Below are 20,878 nucleotides of genomic sequence, written 5' to 3' on the forward strand. Positions count from 1 at the left end.
CTTAGCCTTCTTTAGCTTAGCTTAGCCTTTGCTTGGGGGCGAAGGAGAAACGGTCATTTTGAACAACTTCATTATCTCAACGCTTGCATAGTCGTCTGCCTTTTGTCTTTTGTGCCCACAGTAAGCTTTAACCCACAAGGCCCTCGTAACCAGATATCCAAGAGTTTTTCAATTTTCAAATCATCCCTATCTAGTGAGATCGAAAGCCACTTCAAAACATCATTTGAGATTCAATATATGCCCAGCTTTGGATCGGCAATATCCAAACACAAAGCATGGAGGAACGAAGTTCAAAAAGAATGCGAGTGCCTCTCCCCCGCTCCCACCCATATTCACAATGTTGAAGTTTATAAAAAAAAAAAGAAATAAAAAAAGAAAAAAAGAAAAAAAGAAAAAAAGGAATGCAACCCAATAAACGCCCCTTATTTACCCTCTTGCCCAACCACATACCGTCCAGCCCAACCATCGTGCTCTCCCGAAAAACCGCTGCCAACCGACCCATAACCCGGGACCCCTTATAACGCCAAAAAGCTCAACCCAGTTCGTTTTTAGTGTACTGTGTGATATATGCTGGGTGACAGACTGATTTTCTTGCGTGTACGTAAAGAGAGTTGGGTGTTGTGTCGGTCATAATCTTCGTAAAAAACTCGGCAAATCATACAACGCTGTTGAATCAAAGAAGCTCGTCGCTCCCACTGGCCACACTCTGCTCGATGGCCATGAGAATGGCCCTTTCCTCAAACACCGGGCCCTGGCCATCGCACTTGGCCAGAGGCTTGATCCGTTCGCTGACTGCTCCGATATCAACCAGTCCACGCCGGAAGAGATCATGGCTGATGATTAGCTCCCACGTTGCGCCTGCAGCGAGAAGACGTTCGCCGCTGTCACTGGTCACTATCCTGTGGCTTGGAGTCTTGTTGGCGTGGTTCTGGAGGACGTTGGAGTAAAAGTCGGTTGGGTTGTACGACATGGGACCTGTCACGACTGGTGAGGCGCTGTTCCTGCCGGGCGACCCACCGCCGTTAGCATTGGATGTCGCCCGCAGGATCTCGAGCTCGGTCATCTTCTGCTGCAGTTCCTTCTTCAGGCGCTCATTCTCGGTCGCCGTCTCCTGCTCCCTTTGCTCGGTTTGTTGCAGGCGGTTTTCGAGGTCCTTGACGTGGCGTTCCTTGCGCTCGCGGAAGGCTCGTTGACTACAGACAAGGTCAGCAAGGTCGTGTGCATCAATGACGGGACGGGGCCGGAAGCACGGCGGACATCCCGTCCGATGTGTTCATCCTGGGAGCCGACAGGATGGTTGGTGCAACAAAGGACGGAGCCGAAGTATCACATACGCTGCACGGTTTTGAGCTTTGCGCCTCGACTGGGCTGGGGTCAGGTCATCCTCTTCCGAATTGGACCCTTGTTGCCGACGGCTCTGCTCGTCAAAGTCTATCGTGGAGAGAGGCATGATCTCAACGGTAGGGGGCCGCGCCTGCGGGACGGCGCCATTGATGGGACCCGGCTGCACAGGTGCAGGAATGGGAGCCTGACCCGGCGGCGTGGGTGGACCCGGGAAGGTCTGCGCAGGATTGAATTGGACGTAGTTGTCGAAGTTCTGGAACTGCTCATGAGGGATGCCGTTGGGGTATTGCTCGTAGACCTCCTGAGTAATCATTGTGTAAGCCTCTCGTACGCAACGGCCAATGCGCGCTACTGCCCACAGATGGCGGGCAAATGCGGAGACCATAAGACCAGACAGCCACACAAAAGCGAGCCCAAGTCCAGCCTGTCGGAGTACAACAAGCCGGACGCTTTCTCTTCCTCGTCCTCGTCCTCGTCCTCTTCCTCCTCTTCGTCCCTGCGCCATCCAGACTTCAGACCGAAATGCAACCTACCGGAGGTGAGGTGGTGTTGAAGTCGTCCGACGCTACCGATGTGGAATGCGCCGGAGTGAGGGGAGGAGGGATCCCCATGAATTGGTAGGGCTGAGAGCCACCAAAGTACGCAGTATGTGTGAAATCCATAGCGGCCGTTGTCCGTTGGAGAATAGAGATCACGCTATCTGCTTAGACTAGTATATAAGAGATGTGTCTGGTGCAGTGAGGGGATCCGGCCGAGCGCGAGAGAGAGAGAGAGAAGAAAAAAGGAGCGAACTTGGTAGTGTCTGGTGCGGGATGATGGGATGATCAGCAGCGAAGTCGCAGCAGGTTGACCATTGATGGCTGGCCTGAAAAAAAGGGCGGGGAACTCCAATAAGTTTATCGAGGGGACGGGGAGGGACAGGGGCAGGGGTACACGCACACGGAGGGGTGGAGTCCGCAATGTGCGGTGGGGAATTACAACAGCGCGCTAAAGTGGTCCAGTCCAGTCGAGGTCGCTGTGCCCGAGACCCCCAGTTGAAGCTGCCACTCCATGGCCAGAAAGGTACCTTTTCGTTGCAACCTCCTCCGTGAACAAACGCGTGCCGCGCCCCTCGCCAGACTCGCCCATCCCTAACCCCTCCCCTCCCCCATCGGACGAAGGACCCAGACACATGAGATCGAAATCGTGGAGCTCTGCCGCAGATTGAAACATGTGCCACGCACGCGGAACCTGGCGACATGCTCTTATCGGCAAGGCATTTACAGCAACTCTACCATAGTACGACGAAGCTGGCTACGTTGGCTGACTGGACGCGGACAAGTCAGGGCCTCGGGCAGGATGGTCAGCTGGAACCTTGAGCAATGTCGAGTCCTGAGGTGCGCTCCCTCTATCACATATTAAGGTAGCAACCTGGAAGTTCTATGCAGAACCGACAGCGACAATGACAACATCACCAACACTCAGGACGCGGGTCCTAACACAAGACTTTCTCCAGATGCGAAGCTGATCTGATCCGTGCGAGCCTACGGTGTGATTTAGAGGCAACCAACCAACCCACAGCAGTCAGCAGACTGGCGGCCTACAATCCCATTCTCAGCGAGATTCACAGAGCTTTGCGTTTTTCAGCCCAGTTGTCTCACAAGCAACGCTAAGCTTTGAAGGATACGGCATACTTCCCCGAAACCATACAGATCATTTGATCCATTGAAGACAGGCCAAGTATTTGCTCTTCATGTTATCCGCCGTCACCGAGCAACACAGGGGGTTGTCAAGTTGGACACCCAGGCATACTCGCTTCTACCAAAACCAATCATGCCTAGACTGTGCTAACCACGGCATGAGAAGGAACCCGTACGTGCAACAAACTAGGAGACCGCTCATCAAGCACGGCAGCTTCGCGGAGCCACATGGCACAGTCCACAACTTGCGCCATTATTCTGCCGTCCTCAGACATTGCTCAACTCCCGGGATGACTCGAGTATGAACCTGGATAGCAGTCGTGCCACAAAGTCTCCGTTGTTGACCCGAGAGCGCAGCTATCTTGGACATCCTTGTGCGATTCCAGAAGCTCGCACAGTTCCTCACAGCAGTCGTGTGTGCTACAAAGCCCCACGCTCGAGCTTGAGTCCTCAAGGGGGTGGCCCAGCAGGCGCAACCAGGTGACTGAACCCGGGGAACGGGGCTTCATGGATGTTGTTTGGCTGCCCGGTGCACCAGGATTGCCTTCCTTCACCCCCAGAGTCACTTATGGTCTGTGCTCTGATCCGTCTGGACAGCTTTACACTTCTTTGATATATGCTTCCCCAGTTCGGCGGTTCTTCTCAAAACTGCATTGTCCCCTTCGATGCCCGAACAAACTAACCCCGTCTCCTCCGTCAGCTCTTTCCGAGCTGTGCTTCCCACCCTCGAAAAAGCAGTATTCTTCGAGAAGCTGCAAGAGCCCGAAACACTCCAAACTGCTATTCGTCAATAACTACTCCCAAGTGTTTCGAACGGCGTCGTCGTGTGGCTTGCAGCTGACCACCAGGGGAAGGGGGAGGCTTCAGTCGGCACAATATCTGCCAGGAAAATCGTGCAACAGGACCGGGTGCCTCCGATCTGACAACCTGGAGGTTCGAGCTTCAACATACACCTATCACAGCGGTTGAACAAATGGTATCCGGTGGAGGGCGCGGCTCCTCACTGCTCACGCAATTTTTTGGCTCGTTCGGGAGCAGGGCTTGGCTTGGCTTATACGCCGCACCCATGCGTCGCCGACTTCTCTTGAGCATGCACCCAAAGCACAGATCCGCACCTTATTTGAGCCAGAATCGCCGATATGTGGTTCCCCTCTTCCACCGAACCCTCTCTTTTGCTGTGCAGGTGGCATTTTGGTTGTTGTGCGTTGTGTCGTTCCCCACCTTCAACCTGGACCGTTTTCTGGCTTTGGTTTGTGTGAACGAATCGGGACCTCCCCGCTTCACTGCCCTATGCGGTGAGCAAACGGAGAACTCCGTCGTTAGTTCCCGGTCTGATTCGGGGCGTTGTTGTCCAGCCTTCATTGAACAGGGGCGGAAAATGCACACGCACACAAACATGCCCGTTCAGATGACCACATACATGGCCAGCAATTCAAGCTGCCATCTCTTTTTATCAGGATCTGTGGATTACCCAAGAAAGGCTACCTGCAAGGTGAGTCAGCAGAGGTGCAATAGACCGCTGTCCAGAGCTTGGCAGCGTCAGCCGGAAGCTTCTTCTGGATATTTCTTCGTATTATTGCTAGTCCAAGACATGATCGCCATCTACTAAAGTCCAAAAAAAGGGGGCCGAGAGCAGTCCAGGAACACATTATGTTAACAAAAAAGGTAGGACTTGGACCCAGATGCCTCTCTCAGGTTGAGCCTCATGTTGTCAGATTTGGAGATCTTGTGATGGAAAGCCGGGTAACGGCACCGAATAACTACCGCATATTTTCCAGAGGAGACACAGGGTCCATAGGAACTCGTACCTTCCTCTAACGACTTGCCTTGTACAGACTGAACTCATGTGTTTATGCTAAAATACTATAGAAGAAACAAAAGGAATAAATCGTTATACAAAAACTCCTTCCGACGTAAAAAGTATATGAAAAAATATTACTTTAAAATATTATAGTTAAAGGGAAAATAACTTTAATTATATCTAATATTACAAATATAGGACCCTCGAACGATATAATCCTAAAGCAACTATAATATAAAAATTATAACCTAGATATCTGTCACGGACCTGACATAAGTGGGGAGCGCGGGGCGCGACTCGTCCAACCACTGGAACAGGAAAAGTGGGGAAGTCGTATTATCACTAGTGCCAAAGGTGATAATCACGATTATCACCAGCCTTCGATGAACGACGAGTGATAATGGTGATAAACCGGTCTATATATACGGAGGAACTGGCTGGTGGAGATAGACAGTTCCGCAGTATGCAATTCAGATTGTATTCACGGTATCTTGTGTTTACATTGAGACATCTTGTTGTGCACTGTTTAGCTGCACCGAACCAATTGTCAGAAGTTACCTTCAACCCGTATCCCTTTCAGAGGTTCTGTACAGGGGTTCGTTACATGTACATACCACCGGCATCTTCGCTTGCAACTTACAGCAGTGGCCCCTATACTACAAAATCATTGACATATAAATGTAGGTTAAGCACCTATTATATAGTGAACTATGCCTTGAAAGACAATTATTAGACCTTTCAAAATGTTTAATAAGCTTTTAAAGATAGTTAAAAGACCTTCAGAGATATTTAAAGTACCTATTAGCTTGCTTTTGAGGCATGGTTTATGATATGATGGCAGAAAGTTGGGACCTGGGAGTGTTGACATCTACAGGCAAGTGACACCTTCTTGCCAACGGATCGAACCGGCTGGCAGCAAGGGACGGGAAGCTGCAAGGGGAGAGAGCGGTTGCCTTATCAGATCCTGTCAGGGACAGGTATCAAAAGAGGTGAGCTGGAAGGGTTGCTCTTGCAGAAAGCAAATCAAACAACTACTATTGAATGACGGGTTAAAGGAAAAAGTGCTCAACAGAGGGGAGGCTTGGAATACAATACTTTGTACAGCAAACTCTCTTATCTAGAGAAGAAGATTCCTGTGTCTTTTGAAGTAGAGCCGATCGCCTCGCGATATGGGAGTCCCATCGTTCATTTTGGAGATGGAGTTTCAACCGGTGACGAGGTGGGGTGGCTATTTGATGGTGGGGGTCCCAGGGAACATCGCAATTGCAACGGTCGCCAGCATGCGGAGGGAGAAGCAGGTCCAAGAGATCGGTCTGGCAGGTGAGGGTGTCCCATCTTGGCAGTGATGGAGTGGACGGGCGGGCATATTAAACCACCAGACTGTCCCACGCTGCTCATCGTGTTCCCGAGACCCCGCCACCCAATCGACATGCGGTTGCCGTGTTGCAGGCTGTTTTGACATCTCTCACAAATCTTACTGACGGTATACCAGGCCCGGACTGGATAATTTCAGTTGTGCCAGATTGGAAATCTCCATGAGCATACCTTAGGCCGAATCTTCTGGCAGTCCCTTCCCTGGAGCAAAATCAGGCAAGCAGCTCCCGACATCCGACCTTCAGCGTAGATTCAAGATCTGAGTTTTGTTTATTTTCACAGCTCAAGAACAGAGGCCAGGCTCTGGCTAGATCGACGCCCCGAATGCCTTCAGCGTGTCACCAACCACACAACGTTCGCTCAACGGATAGCTCCAGACCGCTGCCCGCTGCCAACATCAGCCAGCCAGCCAACAACTCCCACGAAATCCTGACGGAAGAGGCGTTATTAAGCTTTCAACACCAACGTCAACATTTCTCCACCTCGGCATTTGCCAACGATCTCGAATCTTCCTGTACCGACGACACCTGGCCCGTGAGCGTCTCTCCTTCCAGGAACGATTACAAGCACAGTCACTGGAAGGCAGTCCTCGATGGTCACAGATTACCAGCCCAAGACAGTATTCATATCCATACCTTGGCCTCATCGATATCATCATCGGCACAGTACCGACCCTGGTTGTACATCACGGCTGTGTACAAGGCTCTGGTCTGGGCCTCAAGCCGAGGACGGGAAGCCTCCACTTCACAATGGCAACATGGAGTGGCCAACGGACACGCCTTACAATGCTCTTGCATATCATCCTATTCACGTCTCTGTCGAGGGCTGCTAAGGTCATGTTCACGACAGGGACAGATGTTGATGGTGTGACACGAGAACTCGCTGCAAATCGGTATCCAGCTCTCTATACTGGTGATTATGGCGACTGCATGGGCGGAAACAGTCTATTCAGCATCAGCAAATTTGATGCTGCGTATTATGCCGACAACATGACGATAGTGCTTCATATGGACGGCACTAGCAGTTTGAGGAACGAGTCCCTGATGATGCGCATTGCTGTTGATGCATATGGCGAGAACCGATTTGATAAGATCGTGAATCCTTGCAACCTCAACATTGCTAGGTGAGTCCGAATTGGCTCCGGACTTGAAAGACGTATACTTACAAACATGCAGTCTATGTCCTGTTCTTCCTGATGTGCCATTCCGAGCCTGGGTAGAAATTCGTGTTGGCCCACAGCAGATAGGGGGCATACCTGACATTGCTTACGAGATACCCGATTTCGAAGGCACAACTCGAGTGCAAATCTTTGCCAGCTCTGGTCAACAAGAGGCTGGATGTTTCCAAGCTGCCATGCAGAACGGGAAGAGTCTTTCGCACGCGTATGCTATCGCGCCCTTCATGGGCCTTTTCACAATGGTCGCCATCATCGCCTCATTTTCCACTGCGGCATACGGAATAAGCGTCCCTCACATGAGGATGCACCACGCTCATTCGCTCTCGGTCTTCATCGTATTCGATACCTTCCAGACAATATTCTTCTCGGGGGCACTTTCTGTCAAGTGGCCATCGATCCTCGTTGCATGGTGGTCAAACTTTGCCTGGTCCGCTGGCTTCATCTACGCGCCCCCTTTTGTCCAGTCGATCCACTCTTTTGCAGGCGTCCAGGGGAACCTGGGGCACGTCGATGGTTCCGGTCCTATGATTATCAACAGAGGAGAACATTTAGTTGACAAGATCTATGGGCGATCTCTGATGACCAGGGGCTCGTTCAACGCCACTGATCCTTGGCGGTATGAATGGGGTGGTGATCCAGTAGCCCCTGGGTTACCACTTCCAGGCACTTGGAGTGGCTTTCCTGCAACGCTGGCGGCAATTGGAATTCCAGCTGCCGATGCCTTTGTGTTCGGCTTGCTTTGGTTTCTGATAGCCGTCGCTTTGGTCATGTTTGCCGTCATTGGTGTCAAGATCTTGTTTGAGGGTCTCGCGAAAGCGAGGCTAGTCAAAGAGGATAGGCTTGCCTACTTTCGAAGCTACTGGGTCGGATTCCTCGGCCATGCTCTGTTACGAACACTGGTTATTGGGTTCTTCATGCTTATGACCCTGGCTATTTTCCAGTTCAAAATTCGGGGCTCTGTTGGCGCGATAGCAGTTGCGGCTGTGGTGTTCTTCGTTGTTTTGATGGGGGTGACGTCGCTAGTGGCGTATGGGGTCTGGTGTCGAACTCGACACGGTACTTTCACCATCACGAAGGACCGGGCTGTTTTCTACCGATCAACGTGGCGTGTTTCAATAATTTTGGAGACCAGGATAAAGGAGCACAACTTGGAGGTCAAGCCTATCCTCAGCATCCCAGTCTATCGCCTTCGACACAACAACCACGACGACGACTACCCTACCGTCCATCTAGATCAGCTGTACGTTAAGAGATTTGCATGGCTCACAGCGCGCTACAGACGCACACGGTGGTGGTTCTTTGCTTACTACATTACATATTCATTTGTTCGAGCAGCTTTCATAGGAGGAGCTGGGGACGTTCCTCTTGTGCAGGTTTACGGTGTACTGGCGCTTGACATAGTCAACCTTGCCATCAGCGCTATCTCAAAACCCTTCGAAGGAACTCGAAACACGGCTATGGGTGTCTGGATACTCGGCCTTTGCAAGATATTGACCACCGGCATCTCGATTGCTTTTCTTCCTCAGCTCAAAGTCAACCGTATTATCACCACTGCGCTCGGGGTAATCATCATTGTGATCCAGGGCTTCACTACCGTTGCCTTGATCATCTTGATTATCTTGAGCGCCCTTTCTTCGAGGCTTTCGCTACTACGGAATCAAGAAGAGTTCACGCCACGATGGCTCGACAAGGTTCGCATCCGTTATTTTGAAAAGATGCAGACAAAGGCACAAGACAGATGGAAACCCCCCAGGGGACTGGTCTCGAAGGATGATGAGATAAAAGGACCAACAACACCGCCATCGCCACACTTTTCCGTCACTGGTGTTCGACGTGGCTCTAAGATCGAAGATGACTTTGACGGCAGCACTGTATACAATTCGCAACAGTCGCTCCGTGAAAAAGGAAGCGACCAATCCTTGACCGAGCAGCCTCGTGGCCGTCACAGCCAGGCTGGTAGTGCCAGATCTTGGCTGAGTACGGGGAGTCTGCCTCGGACGGGTCGTGCGAGTCGCATGTCGTGGTCTTCAAGAGAGTGTGCGGATCCGGCTTTGCTAGAGCGGCCGGATAGTACTCTCGCCAAACGGTTGAGTGGAATCACTTTTACCGTTACACCAGACGATGGCAGTAGCATGATGACCAGGGACAATGCCAGGGTGTCGGGTGAATCGACCACCTCTCACGTCCGACCGCAAGCCAGCTACCGCAGCTTCAGGTCACAGTCCACGTCGAGGGCGTCGAGTATCCATGAGAAGGCCAGCACTCCGACACCGACCCGGGAGACGTTTGGGTTGCCGGCGCTCACTCGTCCATCGACATTGCCAGAGGCTGCGGAACCAGACGAGTAGTCTTGCAAGACTAATACTTCTTCAAATTAGGATGATTGTAATAATGTCACGGCAACAGCGTCACGGACTTTTTCTTGTCTCTCGTTTATGAGTCAGTGTTGAATAGAATTCTGGGGGTCTTGATGATGATTTCTTGGGAGGAATCTTGCATAGTGGGTGTTTTTGGCGTCTTTTTACATCTTTTTGCAAAATCCAACATTGTTTCCCATTTACTCTCAATCCTCGTAAGAACAAACATCAACTCCCGAAAACAGCTGCCCCCCAGAGGAATAACATGGTCCCCTGTTGTTTCCCACGGGTTGGGTAAGCCTGCGTCATCCGTTTAGCGACCCCGCTTCAACTCCCGAGCCCCTCCACGGTCCCCTCTTGCAGTCCCCGAATGCCCCACATGAAGGGCCTCACATCAGTTGGGTTTGTTTGCTCGGTCCCAATTGTCCGGGCTTTCGGGCCTTACATCATGGGGGTTGTCACTGCTTTGGCGGGTTGTACCATTGGGTGATGGGGAGTCGGGATTCTTTACCCAAACTCCTTGAAACTAGCTTGGTGATGGCTGGGTTGGTCTGGCTCTTTTCGGTTCTGGATCCCCGGGTAAGTAAAGAGCTTACAAGGTCATGAGGTGATGGTTAGTCTGATTAGGAGATGATTGTATAAGAGCCGGTGGGTGGATATATATGGGCATAATTACACCACAGGGCGCAAGACAGGCGGAGGTTTGTTGCCGGGAGGTACCTTATAAGATACAGCCTGCCTGCCGACCAAACACTTTTCCATTCCTCTCTGTTTTTTACCCATTGATATCTCTTACCTCCCCTCTGTCGCGTCTCGACAAGCGAGAACTCACACACCACCACCGGCACACCGCAAAGAAGAAAACATACGCAGAATGGCGGAACCGCGCAGAGAAAACTCCGGCCCTGTCGGCCCGCCGCTTTTGGACTTGACGATTGACAACATCACGCCGAATACCATCAGGATTAACAGCCAGTCGGACGACCAGCGGTTGACGTATTTGCTGTCGAGACTGGTGACGCACCTGCATGACTTTGCGAGGGAGACGCGGCTGAGCACGGACGAGTGGATGGCCGGGCTGGAGTTTTTGATTGCTTGTGGGAAGATCTGCAGCGAGGTGCGGAATGTAGGTCGCATCTGTTTCCGACATCTGGTGGTTCAGGGAGGGCGGTAGGCAGTAAGGTATCAGGTGCTGATGTGGGGAGACAAACAGGAATTCATCCTCCTCTCCGACACCCTCGGCCTCTCCCTGCTCCTCGACAACATCAACCACCCCAAACCCGCCGGCGCAACCGAGGGCTCCGTCCTCGGCCCCTTCCACACCCACGATGCGCCCCTCCTCGAGAACGGCGCCTCGATGACCTCCGACCCGGCGGGTGAGCCGATGCTTGCCGTTTGTACCGTCAGAGACACGGCTGGGAACCCCATTGAGGGCATCAAGATTGATATCTGGGAGACGGACAGCAGCGGGCATTATGACGTCCAGCACAGCGACCGGAACGAGCCGAGCGAGAGGTGCGTCATGCTGAGTGATGAGGAGGGCCGGTTCTGGTTCAAGGGGTTGAAGCCGGTGAGCTACCCAATCCCGCATGATGGGCCGGTGGGGAAGCTGCTGGAGAGGCTGGGGAGACATCCGTGGAGGCCGGCGCATATTCACTTCATGTTTGAGAAGGAGGGTTGGGATAAGTTGATCACGTGAGTTCTCACCTTGGCCGTGCTTTCTGGGAGGAATTGGGATGCTGATGATCAGATAAGGGCACTGTACCTTAAGGGTGACCCCTACGAGACCTCGGATGCCGTCTTTGGCGTCAAAAAGAGCCTCGTTATCGAGCTTGGCAAGGTAGACAAGGAGACAGCGGAGAAATATGGGGTCGAGGAAGGCACATGGCTGCTCAAACATGACTTTGTGCTCACCACGCAAAAGGACACAGAGAAGCTGAGAGACGACCTGGCCAAGGAGGCGTTGGCAAAGTTGGGCTTGCATAATCTCAAGCTGGTGGATCATCTGCCTGTGCCAGATCTAGATTAATGTTATCAACCGGCTTTGTGCTGTTTTTGTTTCGGCTTTTTGCCCTTTGACTTTTTCCCAACCGACGGGCCAGTGTCGCTGGCTTCGTGCTCGTGGGTTGACGGTGGCTGCTTCATCAGTCGAACCACAGCATCGAAGTAACCAGCGGTGCCGCCGTATTTGTGCACCAAGGCTGGGACATCGACCGAAGAGATATCTCCAGTCCGCTTACGTCCAACGATCGCTGCGTTGCGTGTAGATGGGATCCGGAGCATTTCCTGCTCAACCTCCCAGCCGCATTCAGCTGCTATCTCTGACACCCATCCCACGAACGAGGAGTAAGTCGAGTCGGCCTTGGTCTTGTCCTTTGGTGGCGATGCTCGGAACAGCTTTCCGCTGAGATCATGGCTGCAGCAAGGGATAGAAATGAACGGACAGTCGGAGACAGCCGCAAGGATAGGAGTCCAAGGCGTCAGCTCGTCGGCGTGGTTGGAGATGATAAATGTCCCTTTTGGAAAGACGCCATCATGGGCCTTTTGTTCGTCAAAGCCATCACCGGACCCGCCTCTGCTGACATATGTCGGCAGCAAAACCAGCTCACGAAGTGAATCTTGCTCCTCCCCCGACAAAGACCTGACTCTGGTGCTGTACGACGCCCACGACGTTCGTGACCTAGCATCGAAGCCCCAACCGGAAAACCCTTCTTGATTTAGAATGTGGACGAGCAGTCCATTCCCGCAGCCAACATCAACGAATCCAGGAAACGGTCCCTCGCCATACATGTCCCTCCACAGCTCGATCATGAAAGCTGCGATACAAATGTCCTCAAAGATGTGTTTTTCGGGATCCGTCTGCTCTGCCCAACCCTTGATGAGACTTCTCGCATGCTTTTGTTTCAACTTGGTGTACGTGTCTTGCACCCGCGCTTGAGGAAGCAACACATCGTGATGGACTCTCTTTTGATAGCCCTGAACCCGGCCCTTGCCGTGCTTGTGAATGACCATGAGCAGCTGGAAAGCGGTCCGTATGAGCTTGTCAACGGTTCGGTCCTGCTCGTCAAAGAAGAGGTAGGAGAGGGAGATGGACCCGCAGGACTCTGCCGGCGTCCATTCATGAACAAATGCTATGCCCTTGACTACTGGGTGGTAGAAGGGCATATCCGAGGGCGTGGATACATGCGGGAGATAGATGACGAGAGTCCGCTCAACAGCCTCCCCACCAGGGTTGCTCTTGTAGATGAGGCATGTCTGGTCAAGAGGCTTGTCTCTGAGGGTGTTTCTTGGTATAAGCTTGCGGATGACATGCCGCTGGAGCTCAAACCCGACAAAGGAGGGAATGTCGGCCACGAAGGCCAGGCTATCAGCCTCGTCGGCTGGGGTTGCCGGGTTGGCGGGACCATCCTGTGCGTCGTGCAGGATATCCGCACGGAAAAGCCATGTCGAGTTGATGTTTGGATTTCGGATCAAGTTGTCCATGACACTGTCAAACACCGGAGGTCCAAACGCACACTCGTGGCGGTACAAGGGTCGCCATGTTGCCTTTGTTGGGGTGGTGTGTGTGTTGCCGCTGCTGTGACTGGCATCCTCGAAGATGACGGGTGGTGTGTCAAGCGCCAACTCTTCCGGCCTGAATGCCATTGCGAGCCACGGCTGCTTTCTGTTGTCTCGCGCTCGGGTCGTCACCGGTCGTGTGTGAGGCAAATCACTGCCGTCGGTCGAGGGACAGGCTCACCTCACAGGGGTCGGCCGAGAAGGCGACGGAGAAGCACCGAGGGGCAAAAAAGGCTTGGCGCAAGGCCCTGGTGGTGAGCTTGTCACAGGGAACCAGTCCCCGATGGTGGCGGATGGTTTTGACAATCTTGTGCTTGCTGAGCCTCTCGAAGCCTGTCTCGGGTCTCCATCATGATGGCCTATGACTGGGCTTCACCATTGAATTATGTGATTTTACACCACTGGTGACACATCTATGGCAAACGTTACATGTCCAAATCCGGAGAAGACTGGCAAGCATCGGGTCCCATGTCATTGATGCGCATCACCAAGTCCACCTGCCCCGCGGCCCAGCCGACGGAACGGCGGGCTTCCCGTCGATTAGTCCAGGGCAGCGATCGATGAATTGCAGCCGCGTTGCATTCATTCATGGACTTAAGAAAACAGAAAACAGAAAACAATGCTTTGACGGCGCAAAAGTTTCAATACAGGTTGACTGCGCAGACCCAGAGGCACCCTGTCGTCCCTGCTCTCGTTATCGGATAGAGAATTGCTCTGGCGAAGAGCGAACGAATAAACTCCCAAAACGGTGAACAGTGCTGGGTGACCAGAGCCTTGTGACGCAACATCCCACCCCTGCAATATGATATAGCAAAAGTACCCCGAGGTAGACAAAGAGGCAACTTGCAGGAGGTTCCGCAAGCTTCGCTCTCCGAGGTACGCGTGCGGTACGTTTGGTGAATCATTGCCCCACCCTTCGTAGATGGCGGTGCCTTAGTGGCCAACCCAACCAGGGCCCTTTCGCGGCCTTGTTGCCTGAAAAGACCGTTCGCCCCACCTACCCATCCTCCCTCTTCCCCTCACCTCGCCATTTCCACTCTCTTCCCCTTCTATCTACCGGACCTAATCATCATCTTGCCATCCATCGCAGCATCACCGCCCGCATACTTTCTCGGCACCCCGAAAGCTATAACTAGCCCACCCAGCACTCCCGATTTTTGACTCTGCACATAGCGAGACACTCTACAGTCGTCGGTCGCTCTCTTCCCCGTCACCAAATAAAACCCTTCTCCCAAGCACACCCCGAAAACTTCGAGTTTATGTCCACCGAAATCGAAAACCTCAAGACCTACGGTACGTTCATCATCGTTCTCGCACACCACCCATCATCCGCGTTTTCGCGCCGCCCACGTTTGTGATGGATGTTGACGGCGCGTCACCGTCATACGCAACCTCGTTCACAGCCTTGTGGAGTCACTGCCACCTGGTCCACGTCCAAAACATCGAAGCACATTGCGCCGTTCATCAAAGAAGCATTGCTGACCGCCACTTGTCCTACAGATCCCTTCGCCGAAGCCGACGAGGACTCGGGCAAGACCAAACAGACTCAGGAGTATATCCATATCCGCATTCAGCGTATGTGTTTACACTTTATCCTCACGTGGCCCTGGCCTTGAGCTGCCAACCACGTGTGAGTTCACCAACAACAAGACAAGTGCTAACATTGTCACAGAGCGTAATGGACGTAAGACTCTGACCACCGTTCAGGGTATTCCGAGCAAGTTCGACCACAAGAAGATTCTTAAGGTTGTCAAGAAAGAGTTCGCTTGCAATGGCACCATCATCAGTGACACCGAGATGGGCGAGGTGATCCAGCTCCAGGGTGATCAGCGTACCAAGATCAAGGAGTTCCTCACTGATAAGGAGAATGGCCTCGGCCTCGATGACAAGACCATCAAGGTATGCAGTATCTACACCGTCACAACACACCGAGACAGCATGCTAACTGATACTCGGCAGGTGCACGGCTTCTAAGTCCGGCATGTCACACGTGCCGTAGCTCACTTCGAGTCCCCCTCTGGGGAATACGGAGCAGCGTCTACGAAAGTAGTGTCGCTACGAGCGCTGAGAGGACCCTTGGTTGGGTCCAGCGGCATAATGACATGATACCCCACGATGGTTACGGACGTCCTTTTTACTCTAGCAACATTGTTGCAGGAGGTTTTTTGGGAAGGAAAGGCTCTATTTTTTTTTTTGCGCGATACAGATCGTCGTTCGCTTAGGTAGTCGATTTCTGGTGGTTTTCAAAATCTCTGGAACGATGCAAGACGCAAGCCTTTCATTATGAAATCTGCGGTCTTGGGGCAATGGGATCATAAGTTGCGATAAACTTGTGCCATGACAGTCTTGATATGCCTGGTTTGATATGTGTATGCTGCATCTGTCAACCAGCTGTGCTCGCAACGACTGCGTTGTTGTCTGAGTCTGATACATGTTGCTGTTGTGACTGATGACTTGCTGCCATCAAATCGTATCAAGCCGAACGGGATTATCACCATGTTTTTTGCGTGTAAACAAGATCTAAAAATAACCATGACGCCAATGCTACCACATTTGCCTGAACCATTCCCCCATTTGACCGTTTCCACAATCCCAATCTTTAAATAAGGATAGGTATAAAACTCGAACCCAAAAAGACAGAGAAAGAAACAGCAAAAAGAAACAGAAAAAGAAAACAGGAACGGCAACTTGACAAGATCCATGACTCCCTCGAAGAGTGCCCAAAATAAAACCAAACGAAAGAGACGTGTTAAAGATCCCTCGTCACATTCCCATACTCCATAATCTTCAGCGCCAGCCCCGTGATGACCCCCCAGACCTGCGACAGAAAAGTGACAAGCGGGATGTCGGGATAGTCGGTGCGGTTGGAGTGCAGCTGGGCGAGGAGGGCGACCATGGAGGTGAAGGAGGCGATGGAGAAGGCTGAGATGGAGGCGCGGGTTTCCTTGCGGATGTTGATTTTGCGTTGGGTTAGGTGGTAGAGGAGGGTGAGGGTCTAAGGGACGGTCAGGTTGGTGACAGGATGGGAGAGGGAGGGGGACACGTACAGTAGATATCACTATCCAGCCTGGTAGCAGCAGACGGGGATCCTCGGAGCCGCCGGTTAGGTAGAGGACTCCCCATGTGCACCAGCCGTTTAGGGCTGATATGGCGAGGAGGCGGACGATGGTGGCTTGGGGGGTGTAGTTCAGGAGCCAGCGGGACATGAGGCAGTCGGTGAAGAAGAAGGAGAGGTAGGAGGAGGCTACGCACTGTTGGAGAGTTAGCATGGCTTCGGAGATGGGGGGAGGGAATTTGGGTGGCAGATATACCCAAATGGTAGCGAGCAGCGTTTCTGTTATCCGCAGGCTGGTCTCAAAGGGAATGTCAAACCCCGTGGTTGGTATCCTCGTTGGCGGTACCTCTGTCGTGGGGGCAGAAGGGGGTGAGGTGCAGGAAACGGCAGAAGAAGGCTTAGATAACCTCCCAAAAGAGAACCCGTGCTGTCCGTTCCCAACGACGACATGGTTGGTGACCAGAATGGAGAAGATCATGTAGACGAGGCGGAGGACGCATGGTAGGCCGAGCCATAATCCCGGAACGATCGAGCCGAGGCGGCTGATGTAGAGGAGAATCTGCCATGGGGTTGAGATGCCCAAGACTACGGCGACGCGGGGTCGGAGGACGGACGTGGATTGGGTTTGCCCGGACGAGGGGGCAACGGGGCCGGAGGATTGGGTGACGGCTCGGAGGAGCTGGTGGTGGTGGTGGTGATCGGCGGTGACGGAGGGGTGGGTTATGGGCTCGGTTGATATGGCTGTTGAGACAGCCGTGGTTGTCGCAGTCTTGCTGCTGTATGGAGGCGGGTTGTCGACATATCGAGGAGTTTGCGCCCTTGAGCGGGCGGGGGAGGTGGTCGTCGAGCCGGTGACATGAGTGACATAGTCGGTGGTGGTGTTGCTGTTTGCGCCTGGTGCGCCATCCGCTGCTGCTGCTGCTGCTGCTGTTCGGCGCTGCTGCGCGGCTGGCATTGCGAGGTTGGACATCAAGACACTGGCTCTCTAGTTTATACCCATAGAGCAAATGGGAGTCACCTGAGAGGGGTTTCACCACTCCATGGAAAAGGCGAAAAGAGACGGGGAGAAGGTGGAGAGAAATCTATACTTTGGTGGCAGCGGCGGAGGGGCCGGATCTCGGTAGGTTCAGATGGACGGCGGTGATGTGAATTTCGATTTTGGGGTCTATCTTTTCGCTTCAGTGCAAGTGGCTTTCTCGTCGTCAGCGGCCCAGCGATCAATGTCGCAACAAGGGGTGCTCGATGCAAGCCTCCCACGAACGATTGCTACTAGGGGCTCCCCTGGCTACGAAAGCCGGCCTTTCATTGGTCAGCATCTCTTCGAGACGCCCAGACCTCTGGGAAGCTCCAGAGGTTTAACCTTCCGTGGTGGGGGTTGGTCTTGAGTGTGGTGATAACTGATAGCGATCATTGGGTGTGCTGGACCCACATATTTTCTGCCGCGAGCGCCCGAAATTTTGAGAGCTTCGAAGTTTCCTGGTGTTGCGCTGTCGGCTACGCCCGCGCAACAGCTTCCGTTCGATCGACCGTTTCCGACGTCGCCGCCGACGAATACCGGCTCGTTACTTTATTGGTGCGGTCAACCTGGGCAACCGACAAGGCAACAAGCCGACTCATAGCACGCAGGCGGGGTGGCCATCAGGGTAGAGGTACTTCGGAAGCGGGGACCAAGAGGACGGAGGGAGAAGTTCAGGGTCAGCACAGTACGGCGGTAGCAACCATGGCTTCAGTATCTAGGTCAGGACTCGGTGTCCGGGGGGTGTTGTCGTCACAGGCCTCCGCTAGGATATCACCACGCGTGGTACGCGTCGCGCCAACATGTTCCTTCAGTACATCCGCTGCACTCGCCAGAAGCGTCAGGAGAGCGAACAGGGCGCCGGCGCGCGACGAGATCCGTTCCCCCTCTGCTCAAATCGCCCAACAAAAACTCAATCAAAAGGTGACATCAAATGCCATCAATGTCATCTTTCCAGGTGAGCAAGAACCAGGACTCGGCCCAGTTGTTGAGCCGTGCTGTTTGTGCCGTAGTCTGACTTGCTCGTCTTGCTCTATCTTTTAGGCACCTTTGTCCGCCCTCCATGGGACCAATGGCCCAAGGACTTCTCGTCCAGATTCGCCTTCTTCCGGACCTGGGTCACTGTCAAGGCCAGAGAGGCGGCGACCAAGTTCGCCATGGTTCATTCCTCGAGGCCCCGGTTCTTCAAGCGTGCCGCTCTCAAAACCAGCAACCCGCTCGCGATTCTCACAGCAAAGGGCCTCCACCGCTCCATGATGGAAGCCCTCGCCAGCGGCGACAAGGACACAATCCGCAAGGTTTGCGCCAGCAAGCTTGCTCTGCCTCTGCAGGCTACCATCGACAATCGTCCCAAGGACAAGCTGATGGCATGGGAGCTGGTGGAGTATACCAAGACGTGGTTTTATCCTACTGTTCTTTCGCACAAGCTCTCTCCCATCGAGAAGAGCAAGGATGCGCCCATCATTGAGCAAGTGGTGGTGGCCATTTCTAGCAAGCAGCGTCGGTATCAGTATGTTCTCGGGGCTGATGGGGAGCGCAAGAAGCTGGCTGGAACAGAGAAGGAGATGGATATTATTGAAAACATAGTCATTGGCTGTGTGGTTGACCCTCACACCTGGCAGCGTGATGAGTGGCGGATCGTTGGAAGCATGAAGGCGACGGACCCGAATGAGTGGAAGGAAGAGGAACGGCTGGTCAAGATGGTGGAGCATTCGGAGGCTATGAAGAGGTAGAGGTAACTGGGATGGCGAAATGGTCGTGTCAGTATGCTCGAGAAGTTGTACATTACAAGATGCTCTGCTGAAAACAGGGAGCATCTAAGGCTTAGGCAGGAACCAAAAATTCTGTCTGTGTAAATTCATACTGTAAATGTTTGTCTCTGTATCTTGAGTCTTGCTTTGAGGCAACTCTTGCAAATGGGTGCTCTGGTGTTGTGTGTCTTCTCGGACTGTGTTTGTTTTGACCCCTATTTATGGACCCACATACCCCTGACCGTCTGTGGACAGAACCAACATCTGTGTTATGTTGAGCCTCTGCTCATTCCGGGCTAAAACCACAACAAATACCGTTTTGCTGTATGCCTCGGCTAGACAAATAGTCAATATAAACACGATGCATCATAGCTCACACCGTGGTGGTGTGAGTCCATGCTTGATGTGGCTGCATAGCAACTGAAGAAGCATTTGTGTTTAAGGCACAGGTTGTAAACCGCAATCTGCTTGTGTGATTGACCGGCAAGCTCTGAATGTTAGCTGAGTCACTGCTGTGAGATGAGAGAACCAGATCACATCAGTCATGATGAAAGGATGTGTATAAGAAGGTTTAATATCCTCCACGATCTATACTGCACTGCAGTATCAATCATGTTGATGATTATGTAGAAATAGCTCAGCCCCATGGATATAAGCCTTTGTTCTGGGTTTCCTTATCCTCTTGGTTGAGTGCTATTTACAATACACAGCTACTTTGAACTTTGACATCCCAAATGGTCCCATCACGGCTCATTGTAAAGTGCCCTTTTCGTGATCAGCCACTGTTTTTTTTGTCTCAACATCTGATCTCCAAGTAATTTAACAGCCTCTTAATTCCGGTTGTTAGTTTGAGAAGCTAGTAAATCATTGGCAAAATGCGATGGTTATCATTGTGTCGCTGCTAGGTCGCTCCTTCCTCCACAGGGTGCTCGCTCCTTCCTTCTGTGTTGAGTTGAAAATTCTTTACTCAGCTAAGGATGCGTGGCGCACGCATGTGACCCAGCAAAATGAGCTCACTAACTTTATGAGGAAAAGTAAGGGAGGTTCAACATATCATCCCTGTGAAACATGCATGATGCAACCAACCATTTACCTTATATCTTCCCACAGCCTTCCCCTCAGCAAGTTCCGTGGGGAGGGGACCTCCTACTTCTCATTATCTTTCTGCCGCGTCGCTGTTGCTTTCAGACACTTCAGATCTACACCATGGCCGACATCCAACAGATCCACAACACCATCAGGGCAATCGCCCATGACAAAGCCCACATTTCCATCGCCCATATTATCTATCAACAAAATGCAAGCCGTCTACGGGTTCTTCTCGATACAGTCGCCGTCCGTCACGGTTTTACCACGGGGACAGTCACAAAAGCAATGGTAGGCCCAGTTGGGCCCGGCAATTTCTCACCGTTGGTAGCTGGCTGGGTATATCGCCACCTCTGGAATCTCCGCCAGAGTGATAAGATGTTGCAGGATATCATGAATCCCAGAGAATATGACAACCAGAGATACAACAATGATCAGCTTCGATCCTGGACGAACACCATCCTTCACTCACATGTCCATCAACAGAAATTGGAAGAAATTGCGAAGGAACTGAATGGGATTCCCCAAGAGGTTCGAACCCGTTTGCGCAGGGTCATCTTAGAGAATGCGAAAATCCAGCAGAGAATTGGCAGGATTGAGAATACCCCGGGTGGGGTTGATGTGGCCGCTTTGCTGGATGATTCGGACGAGGGAAGCTCCGGGGACGAGGATACATGTTAG

The 20,878-nt window shown here is 52.5% G+C and overlaps 9 protein-coding genes across 9 annotated transcripts; 5 read left to right on the forward strand and 4 right to left on the reverse strand.

Annotated features, from left to right (window-relative positions):
* Positions 1-191: 191 nt before the first annotated feature.
* YAP3 (AP-1-like transcription factor) lies at positions 192-2,281 on the reverse strand. The gene is made up of 3 exons (XM_062886468.1): positions 1,878-2,281; positions 1,335-1,645; positions 192-1,193 (listed from the first exon to the last, which is right to left on the reverse strand). The coding sequence occupies exons 1-3, from the start codon at positions 2,004-2,006 to the stop codon at positions 674-676; spliced, it is 960 nt and encodes a 319-aa protein (XP_062749556.1). The 5' UTR covers positions 2,007-2,281; the 3' UTR covers positions 192-673.
* A 3,387-nt stretch (positions 2,282-5,668) lies between these two features.
* QC762_120360 (uncharacterized protein) lies at positions 5,669-9,895 on the forward strand. Its single transcript, XM_062886469.1, has 2 exons — positions 5,669-7,321; positions 7,374-9,895. The coding sequence occupies exons 1-2, from the start codon at positions 6,948-6,950 to the stop codon at positions 9,721-9,723; spliced, it is 2,724 nt and encodes a 907-aa protein (XP_062749557.1). The 5' UTR covers positions 5,669-6,947; the 3' UTR covers positions 9,724-9,895.
* Positions 9,896-10,002: 107 nt separating this feature from the next.
* QC762_0020530 (uncharacterized protein) lies at positions 10,003-11,737 on the reverse strand (the record flags this gene model as incomplete). Its single annotated transcript, XM_062883072.1, has 2 exons — positions 10,003-10,299; positions 10,602-11,737. The coding sequence occupies 2 exons, from the start codon at positions 11,735-11,737 to the stop codon at positions 10,191-10,193; spliced, it is 1,245 nt and encodes a 414-aa protein (XP_062749558.1). The 3' UTR covers positions 10,003-10,190.
* QC762_0020540 (uncharacterized protein) lies at positions 10,080-11,761 on the forward strand (the record flags this gene model as incomplete). The annotated part of the gene is made up of 3 exons (XM_062883073.1): positions 10,080-10,858; positions 10,946-11,427; positions 11,488-11,761. The coding sequence occupies exons 1-3, from the start codon at positions 10,607-10,609 to the stop codon at positions 11,759-11,761; spliced, it is 1,008 nt and encodes a 335-aa protein (XP_062749559.1). The 5' UTR covers positions 10,080-10,606.
* A 5-nt stretch (positions 11,762-11,766) lies between these two features.
* Positions 11,767-13,377, reverse strand: TRM44 (tRNA(Ser) Um(44) 2'-O-methyltransferase; the record flags this gene model as incomplete). Its single annotated transcript, XM_062886470.1, has 1 exon — positions 11,767-13,377. One exon carries the CDS (start codon positions 13,375-13,377, stop codon positions 11,767-11,769), a length of 1,611 nt encoding a protein of 536 aa, XP_062749560.1.
* An 875-nt stretch (positions 13,378-14,252) lies between these two features.
* SUI1 (Eukaryotic translation initiation factor eIF-1) lies at positions 14,253-15,678 on the forward strand. Its single transcript, XM_062886471.1, has 4 exons — positions 14,253-14,583; positions 14,791-14,865; positions 14,963-15,189; positions 15,250-15,678. The coding sequence occupies exons 1-4, from the start codon at positions 14,550-14,552 to the stop codon at positions 15,262-15,264; spliced, it is 351 nt and encodes a 116-aa protein (XP_062749561.1). The 5' UTR covers positions 14,253-14,549; the 3' UTR covers positions 15,265-15,678.
* A 53-nt stretch (positions 15,679-15,731) lies between these two features.
* On the reverse strand, positions 15,732-17,651 carry QC762_120400 (uncharacterized protein). The gene is made up of 4 exons (XM_062886473.1): positions 17,607-17,651; positions 16,602-17,536; positions 16,338-16,541; positions 15,732-16,285 (listed from the first exon to the last, which is right to left on the reverse strand). The coding sequence occupies exons 2-4, from the start codon at positions 17,313-17,315 to the stop codon at positions 16,040-16,042; spliced, it is 1,164 nt and encodes a 387-aa protein (XP_062749562.1). The 5' UTR covers positions 17,316-17,536; positions 17,607-17,651; the 3' UTR covers positions 15,732-16,039.
* On the forward strand, positions 16,668-19,156 carry QC762_120410 (uncharacterized protein). The gene is made up of 2 exons (XM_062886474.1): positions 16,668-18,318; positions 18,405-19,156. The coding sequence occupies exons 1-2, from the start codon at positions 18,066-18,068 to the stop codon at positions 19,091-19,093; spliced, it is 942 nt and encodes a 313-aa protein (XP_062749563.1). The 5' UTR covers positions 16,668-18,065; the 3' UTR covers positions 19,094-19,156.
* A 1,023-nt stretch (positions 19,157-20,179) lies between these two features.
* Positions 20,180-20,878, forward strand: QC762_120411 (uncharacterized protein; the record flags this gene model as incomplete). The annotated part of the gene is made up of 1 exon (XM_062886472.1): positions 20,180-20,878. The coding sequence occupies one exon, from the start codon at positions 20,180-20,182 to the stop codon at positions 20,876-20,878; it is 699 nt and encodes a 232-aa protein (XP_062749564.1).

This window comes from Podospora pseudocomata, assembly GCF_035222375.1.
Source record: "Podospora pseudocomata strain CBS 415.72m chromosome 1 map unlocalized CBS415.72m_1, whole genome shotgun sequence".
NCBI classification, from domain to species: domain Eukaryota; kingdom Fungi; phylum Ascomycota; class Sordariomycetes; order Sordariales; family Podosporaceae; genus Podospora; species Podospora pseudocomata.